The sequence below is a fragment of the Ambystoma mexicanum genome, chromosome 3q (assembly GCF_040938575.1).
Source record: "Ambystoma mexicanum isolate Mex_15411 chromosome 3q, UKY_AmexF1_1, whole genome shotgun sequence".
Lineage (NCBI taxonomy): Eukaryota > Metazoa > Chordata > Amphibia > Caudata > Ambystomatidae > Ambystoma > Ambystoma mexicanum.
Window position 1 is genome coordinate 810601194 of NC_090926.1, and position 15245 is coordinate 810616438.

Below are 15245 nucleotides of genomic sequence, written 5' to 3' on the forward strand. Positions count from 1 at the left end.
ACATGATTGTAATAGCAAGATGCCATTCCTCGAATTGCAGCGTTGTGTGCGGGACGTGCTCGCCCAAAGGGGAGAGCAGCTTGCACAGGTGGAATGAATCACCACAGGTGGAGGCCATACAGCCTGAAAACACATAAATTGCACGCCCAGTCTCCTCCCACAACCACTCCGAAATGCTACCGGCAGGACTCGCGATGTTGGCCCTGGGGGACCTGATAGCACTGCAAGTACTCCAACTCCAAGAAGAAGACGAACACCAACTACAACCGGCCGCACGGAGGAGACGCAGGAGGAGGAGGAGGGCAAGGCAGGGCCAGCAAGGGCTGCCAGCACAGCCACTACCACCACGCAGGCAGCCCGCAATCCCACGCCTCCGAGCACATCCGTTCAACCTCACTGCTGAGCAGATCCACACCCTCTACCGTTTGGACCGGGACACCATAGCCGCCATTGTGGACATGACACAGGCTGACCTTGTCAGCATGATAGATAGCCCAACCGCCATCCCACCCCTACTGAAGGTGGTGTCTGTACTCCACTTCCTGGCCACAGGCACCTACCAGCACACAGTCGGACAGTTGCATGGCATTTCTCAGCCACTGTTCTCACGGACACTATTGCAAGTGCTCGATGCCCTCCTGCAGCACGCAGACGACTACATCGCTCTACCACGCTCGGAGCAGGAAATTACCAACACAAAAGTGGGATTCCATGCACTTGGCGGCATACCGGGTTGCATTGGTGCCATCGACTGCACACATGTGGAATTGGTCGTCCCACATGCCATGGAGGCCCAGTACTGCAACCGAAAACAATTTCATTCACTGAATGTACAAATGGTGTGTGACTCCAACAGGATCATTACACATTGTTGTGCCCGATTCCCTGGATCAACCCATGATTCTATGGTCTTGAGGAACTCTACAATACCACGCTACATGGAGCGACACGCAGGGAACAGATCCTGGCTACTCGGTGAGTCTCATTTCATGCATGATGATGTGGGGTATGTGATGCGGCAATGACCTGGCAGGAAGGGGGGGGGGTGCGTACGTAGCAATGGCATTCCACATAATTCGTTTATCGTCCACATACAGGTGATGCCGGATATCCACTGAAGAGATGGCTCCTCACACCAGTCCGGAACCCACGGGACCAGCATGAGGAGGACTACAACCATGCCCACTCACGTACCCTTGTAGTCATTGAACAGGCATTCGGCCTACTGAAGACTCGTTTCCGGTGCCTCAGCAGGTCTGGCGGGGCACTCCTGTACCGCCATGAGAAGGTTGCAAAGATGGTGATGGCATGTGTCATGCTCCACAACATGTGCGTACGTAGAAATGTGCCCATGCCCCCTGACGCAGAACTGCAAGCACCTGAAGATGGTCATGATGAGGGTGGGGATGTGGCAGCACCTCAAGGAGTCTGCGAGGCACAGGAGGGCCGTGAAATTCGTCAGCATCTCATAGATGCATGCTTCTAGCACTCACGCCTGGTGGCTGATACATGGACACGGGACTCGTGGCACTGTGTGTGTCTGGTACATGCACAATATGGACTGTACGCCTATGATGGCCTGGTACACAAAGATCATTGTCCACACATCTCATTGTTTGATCGTGCATTGTTTATGGCATATGTGATATCATGTGGAACACCCTATCGACCCGCCACCCAAGTGAGCCCAACACACCCCCTCCACCCTCCCACCTCCCCCCCGAACACCAGTGTCCAAAGATGCTCATTGTCAGTGGGCAGTCGCTATTGCAAGCCCCCTCTGCGGGTATCAGGGGCACCCCTGCCTGTGGAGCGCAGGTTCCTCCCAGATCTACGTTGGGGGCTGCCCTGGACGGAACTTGCAACGGATGATGTCTCTGCCTGCTCACGTCCATGCATGTCCCTAAGGGTTTGTGAGAGCTCAGTGAGCACACGGCGCACTGCGGCAAGTTCGGCACATACGTCTTTGGACGTCGCATGCAGTTCCCCCCTCAGGCTCTCGGTGCTTCTCTCCATTTGGACTCTCAGGCTCTCGGTGCTACTCTCCATTTGGACTCTCAGGCTCTCGGTGCTACTCTCCATTTGGACTCTCAGGCTCTCGGTGCTACTCTCCATTTGTGCCCTAAGTGTCTCAGTTGATGTTTCTATGTCTGCCTTAGTGCCCCCACATCCATCGGCATGGTCCTTGAGGAGCGTGGCCAGTTGCTGCTGTTGCACGATTAACTGGTCGAGGGACTGTTGCCTCTGCTGGGCCATGGCCATTTGCGGTGGTGTCACAGAGGGGCTGTTCGCCTCATGTTGCCCTGCCACAGGGCTTGTGGGGGATGGCCAGTCGTCGTCTTGTGGGTGCCCCTGCGTGGTATCCTCATGGTGTACGGGATGGAACAGACAGGGGGATTGGGACAGGTCATGGATGGATCTGACTTCGACATCCCCGTCTTCTGTGTCGGAGCATGCTGCCATTAATGGGGTGTCACCTATGGTGCTGCTGCCACCAGAGGCAGTACCTTCTGTGGCATCCATTGGGGGGACCTGTGGTGGTGCTGTTGTGGGCATGCTGGCTGCTGGGGTGCCTGTTGATGTTCCCTCCTGTGTGCTGCCACTTGATATGTGCTGCTGCCGTGTCTTGATGCGTGCAGCTGAGGTGGAGGGTCTTTGGCCGTCGGTCTTGGCCCTCTTTGCAGGTGTGCTGGTAGGGGTGTCCTGGAGCTCGTCGTTTGGATCGGACCCTGTGGTGGAGTAAAGGAGGGCGAGCGTTATTAATGGGTCTGTGGGAATTGGAATGGCAATGTATCACATGCATTGGGGTGGTACCTGAGGGTGATTTGGGTCGGGGCCTTGGAGGTGCTTTCATTTGTGTGTGGAGTGAGGGTGCAGTTGTTTGGCAGCCTGCAGTTAGGGTGTGCCTGCTGCACGTGTAGTGGGTGTTTTTGGGGTTTTTACTTATTTATGTATTTATTGTGTGTTTTAAAGTGCGCTATCAGGCCAATGTGTGTGGACGTTCTCCTGGCCATGTGTTGCTGTTGCGCTATGTGGACACATGTGAGTCACATGATTGGACATTGTGGATTTGGCATGGTTTTATTTGGGCCACCTACCTGATTCTCCGGATGTCTGCACTCCTTTCTCCATCCCTCCGACTCCCTCTATGCTCTCCATTCCAATGGTGGAGGCACAGATTTCTTCCCAGGGGGTCAACTTGATGGGTGATTCCGACCCTCCCCCGGTGGCTGTGGCAATGTTGCGGTTGGCAGAAAGTATGCTACGGACGCGTATCCGCAGGTCGTCCCACCGCTTCCTGCATTGCTGTGGGTTGCGGGGTGCGGTCCCCTCCGCACTTACCCGCTGTGCCACCAGGGCCCATATGGCCTTCTTGTTCGCAAGGGCCGTCCTGGTCATTTGCGTGGAGAAGACGGCGGCGGCATTCTCCTGGAGGGTCTCTGTGAGTACAGTGAGTTCCTCACGGGAGAAGTGGACCTGCCGCTTGCGGTCGCACGCTTTCTTCGCTACTTTTCCCATTTTTCTTGGTTTCACTAGGGTGGATGACGGGTTGGGATGTGTCTCAGGGTGGTGTTTTTTGTGGTTGTGTGTATTTTGTGGTTTTATAGGTGTACGGGGTGTTGTTTCCCGTTCCAGGCCCATGTTTTTACTTCCGTTTCCGTATATTTACGGTCGCCGTACTTTCCGGTTGGCGCTCACTGCGGTGTCCGCTATGATGGGTGGCGGTATTGCACCTAGGGCGCCGTACGGCGGCGGTGTGGCCCGTTTTGGGGTCATTTCCGCCATCGCGGACTTTGCACTTCCGCCATGGCGTGGTGCTCGTGCCCGATAGGTCGGAATGGGCCGCACTTTGCTCCATCGTGCAATGGCGGAAACGCTATTTACGCTGTGGCGGTCCGGTCAGTCACTTTCCGCAAGGGTCGTAATGAGGGCCACTGACCTCGACATTCTTGCTCTCACCGAGACACGGTTCAATGCAAGCTCAGTCACTGCTTTTGTTTTTTCTTCAACCAAACCTTTTTTATTAATCATTTCTGGTTATGTATACAATGACATATCAGCATTTTCAACACAGAGATCACAACGTTAGTTCCAAAAAGGCAGGTTTCTTTACGGGTTCTGTTTTTGGGGTCATACTCTGCCTATATCCTCAGGGGGAGCTCGGGTGAGGTCTGCTCCGTTCCCTTTCCTCTTGAACTCATTGTAGCCACTGTGTCAATGGGGGTCTCTGGGTGATTCCTGGGTATTTGTCAGCATAGTCCATAAAAGGTGCCCATGTATTTCAGAAAGCGTTAAAGTTCCCTGATCGTATCGCTGTTATTATTTTCTCATTACTGCAATTTCCCAACATTTGGACCACCAGAGTGGAATTGCGGGGCCCTCTTGGTTCTTCCATAGCCGGGCCAGTGCTATTTTGACGGCTGTTAATAGATGTCTACATAGGCGAGCGATCTGGCAGGTAGTACCTCCCCACCCACCACTTTCTCCCAGAAGAACTATGCCTGGGTCCCATGGGATTGAGAGCCCAGTGATCTTTTTGATCTGCTCGAGCACCCCACCCTCCATTAAGCCCCACTCTTTGGGCAGTCCCATAATAAGTGAAACAAAGTGCCCCTGTCTACACAGCCCCTCTAACATCCTAATGGGCTGTCTGGATTGGATTTGTTTAGTTGTTCCGGGGTAATGCATCTATAGCAGACTTTATATCCCCTCCCTCTGTCTGTGATACATTGGTTGCTTTTATGAAGTCTGGTCCAGATTCGGCCCCACTCCTATGTCTATTATGCAACCGAGGTCCCTTTCCCAGCTAAGCATGCATTTCCCTCCTCCCAGCTAAGCATGTATTTCCCTCCTCCCTGACTGCTTCAAGATCATTTCCAAACCTTGACCTCACCGTGCTGGTGGAGGGGTTGCCTTAATCTTCCCAGAGTGGGTTCCTGCTTCCATCTTACCCACCCAGCCTTACGCTTCCATTGAGAGCCTGGTATGTAAGTTGGTCATCTCTCCCAGCTCCACCCTGACCATTGCTACCATTTATCGTCCTCCAGGCACTACAATCCTGTTCCTCTCTGAATGGGCTGATTTCTGCTCTTTCTTACTTTCAGCCACCTCGAACCTCATCCTCTTGGGTGATTTCAACATCCAATTGGACTCCCCCCACCTCAGCATCCACTCTTTCCATTGACCTATGCACCTCTATATCCCTCTCCATTTTCCCCTCTCGTCCAATCCACTCTGCTGGACCACTCTGGACGCCCTCATCCACTCTCTCTACCCCCTCTTCTGGTCACCCCTCTCTCTTGGTCAGACCATTCTCTCCTCTTCTCTCACCTGGGTCCTTTCAGCCATCCTACCGAAACCTCAAAAGCCCTGCCAACCTCGTTCATGAACATCCGCCTGATGAAATGATTGTCAGCTGCTGCCTTCGCTTCTACCTTCATCGACCCATGTCCCCCTACCTCAGACTAACACCGACTCTGCTCTCAGCAACCTTCACTCAGCCATCAACAATACTCTTGACATCCTTGCCCCAGTCACGAGGATCCGCCTAAAACCAGCCTCTAAGCGAAACATATGGTATGACTCCAAACTTGCAGCCCTGAAATGAAAGTGCAGGGCGGCGGAGTGGAAGTGGCAAACCTCAGGTTCACCCTCTGACAAACTGGCCTGCCTCCTACTCCAAAGGCAATACAGAATCTCCTTCAGTGCCAAGAAAAGGGTCCACATTGAGGCACGGGTAATCTGGTGCATCCGATAACACGGCTGAACTTTTCAAAATCTGCAGGGAGCTAGCCAACCCTTCCACAGTCTCCTCCTCTCGTATTCCATCCCAGGCCCACTGCAACATACTGGCCACATGCTTTGCCACCAAAACTCAGGACATCCTGAATACCATTGTTACTCAACCGCCTAATCCTTCCCACACCCCCTTGCCTCCCTTGGCCACTCGCCCTCCTCTTTCCCTCCCCTCTTCCTTCGCCACTGTCACAACTGAAGAAGTTACCAGAGTTTTGCTCTCCATGAAGGTCTCTTCAAACAGGTTCACCCTTGCTCATCCAGAACCATCAAGGACAATATTGGCTCTATTACCCCTGCACTCGCTGACTTCTGCAATCACTCTTTTGCCACTGGATCTTCCCCCTCTGCCCTCAAGCACTCCCTTGTGCGCCCCCCTCCTGAAAAAACCTTCAGCAGACCCTACCTGTCCAACCAACTACTGCCCTAGTTCAATCGCACCCTTCCTGGGGAAACTGCTTGAGAAGCTGGCCTTGACCCAACTCAACTCTCACACTGAACTTGTTGGTTGTCTCCACGACCATTAATCTGGATTCCGAGCATCCAGAGGCACAGAACTGCTCTTCTGAACACCCGTGAAGAACTGCTCGAATCTCTGGACTCCAACTCCCCAGCTGTCCTCATCCTACTCGATCTCTCCTCTGCCTTCCGCTCTTCCCAATTCATCCTGGGCACCTTTTCCTCTCCTACTTCCTTCTCCACCTGTGGTGTCCCCCAGGGATCTACCCTCTCCCCTTGAGTCTTTAACATCTACCTTGCTCAGCTCGCACTCCTCATCTCTTCCCCCAAACTTCCAGTGTTATGCAGACGATAACTTTTCAAACATCTTGCTGACCCTCTTACACCTTCCTTCATCCCCGACTGCCTGCCATCTAGGCCCGGTGCACCTCCAACAATCTCTGCCTCAAAGCCAGCAAAACTGTTATCCTTCTCACTGGGACCCCTGCTCCCTCCTTCCCTTCTCTCTGGTCTTCCTCCATGAGCTCTCCCCCTGCTCCTCCTCCTGAAGCCAGAAACCTTGGAAGCATCTTCGACAACTCTCTCCCTTTCCTCCCTCACAATCAGGACATTGCCAAGAAGTCCCACTTTCAACTCTTCCTTCTCAAAGGAATTCTCCCTTTCCTCACTTTCCCCCAGCGCAATGTTACCCAAGCCTTGGTTCTGTCTAGGCTTGACTATTGCAATAGCCTCCTCAATTTCCTTCTTCCACTCTGCAACCTCTACTGCTAATCCAGAATAGGGCAGCAAGACTTATCCTTGGCCTTAAGCCAGGGACCACATGTCTCTTGCCCAAAAAAGTCTTCACTGGCTCCCGGTTGCTGCACGAATTAAATTTAAATCCATTTGCATCATCCAAAAGGCTGTCTGGGGCCGTCAAGCACACTGCAACTCTCTCTTACTAAATACTCTCCCATCTAGACGTCTAAGTTCATCTGGCACCAACTCCTTGTGTGTAAAGCGCTTTGCTAAACAGAGGGCAGGAGGTCGACGGAGGGCAGGAGGTCAACCTCTTTCATCAGCTGGCTCCCTCCTATGGAATAGCCTCCCCCTCCCACTGCGTCTTGAGCAGGACTTTCTTGAATTCTGGAAGCACCTCAAGACTTTCCTTTTCTCCTCCTTTGGTAATCTCACAGTTGCTCCGACACCCAATCACCCCACCTTCTGTCTACCTCAGCACCTGCCCGGAGGCTTGGACTTTTCTACCCAATGCGGCTCCAGGTCATGTAGCACTTATCATATCTTGCACTTCATCTGAGGCTCACACACGAGCTCGGACACGCCAGTACCTACCCCCACTGCCCTCTTCCTTGCTGCACTTGCACGTTCTGAATACTCACAAGGCATAGTAGTTTTGTCCTTTCCCTTCCTCCACTGTGTTGACATTGTGTATTTTAATGTATTTCAATACCATGTTTCCTCCCTATTCCCCTGTTGGCGCTTAGAAACAGAATTTACTTACTGTATAAGCACCTAACAAGTGAACAAAAAAGATCAATAAAATGTTGAGGGCTGACTGGAGTATTTGACGCACCACCTTCAAATCTTCTAACAGGGAAGTGAAACCATCTTTTGGAGGCAGATTTTTCACAGCTTTGGAGAGGACACTGTGAAGGATATAGGCATATTTTGCTATGAAACATGTAGAATTCACAGCATGTACGGCCAAGCTGCCAGAGCTAATGATAAACCTGCCAGAGGCATATACTTTGTGCCTGAAGGTATCCAGCTTTTTATTTTACCTGTCAGGGAGAAAAGAGGGAAAACATGGTCCCCCCGGCAGTGAAGGCCTGCACCAGTAGACCTGTGTGTGGACAAGTAGCCTGTATCAGATGGGGCCAGTCTATGTTTTCTCACAATGTCCCAGTCCACATCCCGAATGGAGGCTGTAATAACCCATGCTGAGTTGAACATACAAGGAATCTCCAGAGATGTATCCAGATATCTAGCAACCTATAAATCAGAGGCCAATTCAATCATGGGAACATCATGCCCACAGAACTGCTCTGGTAAGTCCTCCAACTCTCCTGAATCCAAGGGTTCCAGGCATTCGGTATAGATCCATCCTCTTCCAGAGAAATCAGGAACGAGTTTCCCAAAAATGTAGGCCTCAAAGTTGGAACAACATTCAGAGAGATGTTGGGACTTGCTAAGTGGTGTCATAGTCTATGTTGCTGAAGCAGCAACAACCAAAGGTGGAGCTGCACAGCACTAGAGAGTAGCAGTCTCCAGGGCTGAAACCATAACAGAGCCAAGGAGCCTGCAGTCGCCATTAGACATGGTGCCAATTTGGCTGAGGGCATTGGGTCTTTGTCCACCACCAGTGACTTGACCAAAGCGGCTGGGGCTTTAGTAAAGATGTCCAACATTTATCTGAATGTCTCCCACGACTCTGCTTAAAGGAATTAGTGGGCTAAGCCACCATAGGTGATGGTGAGTCCATAGAAGAATCCTGATCATCCCTGGAGTGACTCTTTCTAGAGGAGCTAGAAAGACATCTTGACTGTTCACATCCCTCTACATCTGAGTGGGATGCCTCCAGCTGTTGCTCACCACGGAAGCATCCCTCACCCCAACCTACATGGACAATCGGGCCTTACTGGAGAAGGGCTCCAAAGCATGAGATTTGGAAGAAAGTATACAACTTTGCAACATGCTCTTGGATTGACTTCCCATGAATGGACTTGAGCAGTCTATGCCCCCCCCTGCCCAGTCTCCCCCCCCACACCCCCCACACAGGCAGAGACAAACCTTTTTGGGTCCAAAATAGAAATCTGCTTTATGCAATACCCTCCTGGCTTGAAGGCCCCCATGGAATTCCTCATGACAGAGAAATTCCAAAAATCACTAGTGGTGATCCTAAACAGCGTGCAGAGTGCATGGAAAAAAGGAACCAAGGTTATAAGTTGCCAACAGCTCCTTCTAAAACCACCCATGGAATCACATCAGGTGTCAGGGTCTTAAAACATTGTGGAGCGAAGCAGGAACAGAGCCACATGGCACACGTCTGGTGGCTGAAAAAGGTTCAGAGAACAGCTGGTGCTCAAATGTATCGACGGAATATGAGGAATCTGTGTGTGGAAAGAGTACATTAGAAGGTAATGTTAAGTATTGGCAGTTCTTTTAAGAACAATATATTTGTTGTCGCTTTTTTTTTTATTACTCGCTAGGAAACAAACAACCCATTTAAAAAATGTAATTCTTTAACAGGTTAGTAATATGCATGTCCTGCATACATGAAAAAACAAACCTCATTCAATGAATGCTTTAGATTTTTATTTTGAGTAAAAAAGGCAAAATGAGTGAAATATTTTCATCGTATACACAAACTTATAACATCAATTTTATTAACATCCATGCTGAACATTTTGAAGAAAAAAAAATTACATTCCTCAAACCTTTTTATGTGGGTATTTACATGTTCAAATGATTTTTAAAATGTTCCCATTTCTGTTTGCAGGGATTACCAAGAAAATCAATTATTAAGGCTATACAGATTTTGACTGATATATCAAATACATACAGAAACTGTGTAAAACTGCCATACTCTATTTTTTTCATCAGTGCCTATGTACGTTAAAGTCGAACAAGGATTATTTGTATAAATGTCTTGTGGCTTTATCTAAAATGTGAAAACAAGAAATAAGTCTCTTTTAATCACAGTTATACTTTCCCAATTATAAAATTGTTATCAAATATATAGCACCATGATACAAATATTGATGGGAAAGGTTTATCTCCTAACACAAAATAAAAAACAAAAACACTGAAACCCGTGTTAGTATCAGTAGAACAGAGCTGATCGCAGCAGCAGCCTCTCGCGCACACACACGTTTGAAGATTGATACTAAAACATTACAAATAAAATAAGAATACGGAAACGCCTTTAGCCAATAAATTAAGTTTTGTTTTTCTGCCTAATCTACTGGTGAGAAATCCATTACATCCACTATCCGATGTACTTGGATTTCTTCCCAGTAGAAACTTTGCTCCCATCACTTTTATTACCCTCAATGCGACTCGCAGGAGAACAAAATGTTCTCAAACACACAACAACAAGGCTGGCACACTTATTTTGAAAACGTAGTCTACCGATCACCGTAAATAGGTGTAATATACAGATTGTAGTGTGCATTCCAGCTAAAAAACGTGTGCAGAATTATTTTAAGCAAAGCTCCATTTTTATTGAAGTGCTAAAAACAGAAATAATGATGAATGTTTGGGGATTAAAAAGCAAAGGGGCTAAAAATCCTGAATGCAAATACCAAGTTCAAAAGCACATTCTCAGCGCATTCACGGATGGAAACACCTTTAACCCATTTTGCATAGAATGACAAATTTGTGCATATTGCATTACCTAAAGGCTGTATCTAAAAGGTAATTATATTATGCCATAAATACATTGCTGGTTTTCAAATATGTACGAGCATTGATTTTTCTGTTTAACTTTAAACAAAAACCATATTGTATATAGACACCTGGTGTCCGCATTAAGCTGTATCCTGCCAGGTACGTACATGCTAAGGGTTGTAAGGGTTTATATTTTACTGCATCTTGGCTCAATTTTATGAATCATTTTTTGATGTCAAGAAGCTAGTTATTAATATTGTGCACTGGAGAAAATCTGAAAAGAACTTATAGCACATTAAGCCATATAACGCTTATTCCTGAGGATTCCATATATTATGCACATGTATGTGTATGTGTATATATATATATATATATATATATATATATATATATATATATATATATATATATATATATATATATATATATGTATGCACGGATATCTCTTACTGATAAAAGGTAAAGCTCTATTTTCTCCTCACATCTGTACTGTACCGAACGTGACCTTACATGCTCTGAAAAGGGTCAGTAATCAATATTTAAACAAATGTATATAATAGGAAATTGCAGAAAACTGGGGTGTACAAAAACGCCACACAAGCTTAAGTCACATACAAGATTTAAGTTTCCACAAAAGCCATCATAACTGCAAAATGGACCAATTCTGGACATTTACGGTCTTACACTTACCCATTTCAGTGCACTTCTATACATTGTCCTCAATTAAATTGTGATTTTCAATTCTTCAGTTATTACAGCCATGAGAACAGCGTGATTATCTGACAGTTTAGTATTTTAGATAAATATGCTCAAGAAACCCACCCACATCTACAAATAAATTAGATTTAAGTCCAAAGAAGAATTTGTCTGACAATACCAGACTCTTGGTGTTTACAAGGGCCTTTGTCCGCAATAGTCAGTGCCTTGCTTGAGCCTTTACACACTTTGAATGAAAACAATAAACCCGTCCAGTAGGGTTGCTACTGCATTCCAGATCTAAAGGAATCAAGGCTAAACCTAGTGTTGCAACAAGAGGCTTGCACACAATTTCTGATGAATCGAAGGAGGATACATACATACTTGCCTAATTCAGTTTGGGTGTAGCGAGACCCCAATAGCTCATCTTGCTCAATGATTGAAAACTTTGGTTCTTAAGATTAGGACACGTGCTACATCCAGTTACCCCCTCACCCGCACTGGCCACTATGGAATGAGTGCCCAAGTTTCATGGAATTCCAACCCTTAAATGGAGACTAAGTATGCCTTCTAAATCAGAAAAAAGATACCAGTTCATCATCTGTGTATAAAAGCAACATTTTTAAAGACATGTGAGCAGATGCTGATGTGTCCTTTAAATCACTACAGAAGATTATAGGGTGTTGCTTTAAGGTTAACATATTGAACAACAATCTCTAGGGCCCTTGCACCAGAATTTATTTTCAAATGAAGACAGACTGGATATCAGTGCTTCACAAAATCTACCCTAGTGATTATGCCATGTTTTCTTACCTTTCTATTGGTCTCCTCCTTTGCATCATTTACTACTTGCACATAGTGACACACAATATGGATGTCTAGCAAGTCGCACCAGAATCCTGCCACATAGGGGCTCTGAGTTCCCGAGCCAGGAGACTGGATCAAAACAGCTTAAAATCTTAGCATAGACTGCAAATTCAGAGGTGGAAATTGGGTCTCTACATCTGGATGGCATAGCTATTGGGAGTTGTATATTCTTTACGTACTTCCTCACATCACTGTCTCTTTCTTGCATTGCTCCAGTAACAGAGAGAGAGAGAGAGAGAGAGAGAGAGAGAGAGAGAGAGAGAGAGAGAGTAGTGTAGAAGGTGGTAGCAAGACAGAGTTCAGGAACACATACTGACAATAAAATGTACCTCGTCTCGACGGGCCCTGTGCATGCCTCCCACCCGCTTTAACCACTTCCATACCTTATCCAAAATGGATTTCACTGATTGCAGTGAAGTGGCGAGTAACACGATCAGATCTCCAATGCCTCTATTCTGTGACGCTGGAAACATACCCAACCCAGCATACTGCCACTTACGTGCCATAGCACCTGCACCAGGCAAGAATAGAGGCTTCTTTGCGTTTACCCACAGGGTAATGTAATTTCCCACAAACACATGGTCAAATCTGTGGAATATGATTACCATTATCCCAGTCTGAAACCGTAAAGCAAGCAATAGTAAATGCAAACAGAAAATATAATGGCAAGCTTGTAAAGAAATAGATTTTTGTACAAGAAAAGTCCCATTGTTGCAATCCAGTGAAGACTACAAATTAGCAGAGCGGGATAACAAAAACCAATAAAAAAAAAAATCACTAACACTGTAAACTGTGTACAGGTTCAGCGCTTTCTAATACAGAAGAGTTATATACAACATGTTTCAAGTGAACTTTCCTTGAAATTAAGATTTTACATATTTTTGTATAGGGCTGGTAGTAAAAAACAAAGGATTCAAAAGTTTACATGGTTCTGTTTCTCACTGATCACAAACAGCTGCGCTTAGGAAAAAGCTATGCATCAATGAAAACTGTAAACGGATAAAAAAAAAAGGCAATATCAAAAAAGCTGCACAAATAAGCAAGATGTTGAATTGTTTTTAAATAACCAAGGCAGTAGATGCAAGAATGTTGTGGCTTAGAGCAGCCTACACATCCTTATTTGTACCATCATGTTGCTTTGTGGTATCAAGACGTGAATTAGCAAGCATCATATTATATTCCACTTTCCTGCATTGCTTTGTTTTTTTTAAACTTATCTGGACAGCCTCTTATTTCTGCTCTTCATAACACATAACAACAAACCCGAACTTGAATAAATGCTACAAAAACCTTTCCAAAACTTCAAATACAACACAAACGGCCCATCTCTGTATAAATTGAAAACAAGTTTTCATTAAAATAGTTTTTAAAACGCAGCTATTATGAACTTAAATATCTTATGTAATGGGCAGAAAATGCCAGCTTAAATTTAGGCAATTTGATCCAAAGTCTTTTTTCGAAAGAGCATTTGAGGTTCTTTATGGTTCTTGCTTGATATAGTAGCTGCCAGATCCATTACTTTCCTGATCGGACGTTCCCTGCATGAAAGAATATTCTTCTCCTTCCAGCAATTCTTCTTTCATCTGCAGGGGAGTTGCTGAAATAAAAAACATTAAATATGTAAAGGCAATTTTTTTCCAACATATTTTCAATGAGATTCACCAACATTTGTCAAAAAAGCACCAGTAAGTCTGCAGCCAAAAGCAAACTACACATGCTTTCAAGGGTTGCAATGAAATTAAATGTAAATGTATTTATTTATTGTGGGTCATAGTTTAAAACAAACGTTTCATACTAGGAAACACAAAAAAAAGTAAGTTACCTCAATACATCTAAAATATCTCAAAAGATCAAATACATCAGAAACATTAATAAATCAACATGTACAATTCATCATCCTCAATTCATCCACATATCAGAGTTAAAAACAGAAATGCAACACGTAATTAAAACATTACACCATTTAAAAACAAAAAAAACACATTTCATAATTTACCTTAGGCACTAGTAAGGGCTACCGTTCCAATTACTAATTATTAATTCTTCATTCGTATTCTGGATGGACTGCCCTCCAATTAAGTTAACAGTTCAGGAAATATCATGAGCAAAAATCTTATCACTGGAATCATTAGAGCAGTTGGAGGCACCACCAGATTAACCACCTCTTTATCTAAGAAGTCCCCAAAAACCTTCATAAGAAAGATTTAAAGAAGGGATGATTAACAGAATATGCTGTAAAGTTTCAACTTCGCCCTTGCAGAGTCTGCAGAGTCTATCTTGTCTTGCAATACCATTTCAGGCTCCTTTTACCTCATGAGTTTCCAATAAATTCAATTTTTACCAATAACCAGGAGCGGCATATTAACTTACTTGGATATTTTAGCAAAAATCCATTCATGGACTCATAAGCTTTAATGTAAGACATACAATGCTGCTTTACCTGATATGACAACAGTTGCCTGTGGTCAATCCAATCTTGTTCAGACATTTTTTGGTTGCCTCTAGCACCTGTATTAACATTTCTTTCTGGGATTTCTAATCAATGCATCCCTCCCAAGATAAAGGAATTACTTTAGTTTTTTTTAATGTCGTCAAACAAAACAAAACCATCAAAATACGTGCCCATAACTCTGGGTTGGAATTAAACCCGAGGTTAGAAAGGCCATCAGGCCCAGGGGCCCTCGAGGATTTAGGCTCAACAACAGGCCAAACCACCTCATCAAAAAGAGCTATCAATCCCACTCCAACTCCTATCATCATGGTCAACAATTGTCTCGCAGGATACTAATTCCAACGATTGCTCACGATAAGGATGTTGTAAAGAATTACACCCGTGTGTCGTTTGATATTGGGTTAGCTTGTCCTGAACATGTCCTCCCTTAATTAGTGACCAAAAAAAGGCACTGTTGGTGGCTAAAGCAGACAGCACAGCTTCGCATTATGTTGAAGTTTTAAATGCCTCCTCGCCTACACACGATATGCAGAGGATTCTTTTGGCTTTTTGGCCCAAAAAGAATGCACCTCCGCCCATGCTTCTC

The 15245-nt window shown here is 45.8% G+C and overlaps 1 protein-coding gene across 5 annotated transcripts in view; it reads right to left on the reverse strand.

Moving 5' to 3' along the window:
• Nucleotides 1-9555: 9555 nt before the first annotated feature.
• Nucleotides 9556-15245, reverse strand: part of MBTD1 (mbt domain containing 1) — a 1870500-nt gene continuing 1864810 nt past the window's right edge. For all 5 annotated transcript variants that reach the window (XM_069654918.1, XM_069654914.1, XM_069654913.1 and 2 more), the window contains one exon: nt 9556-13804. In XM_069654918.1, coding sequence (XP_069511019.1) covers nt 13686-13804 — 119 coding nt within the window. In that variant the 3' untranslated portion in view covers nt 9556-13685. The remainder of the gene's footprint in view (nt 13805-15245) is intronic.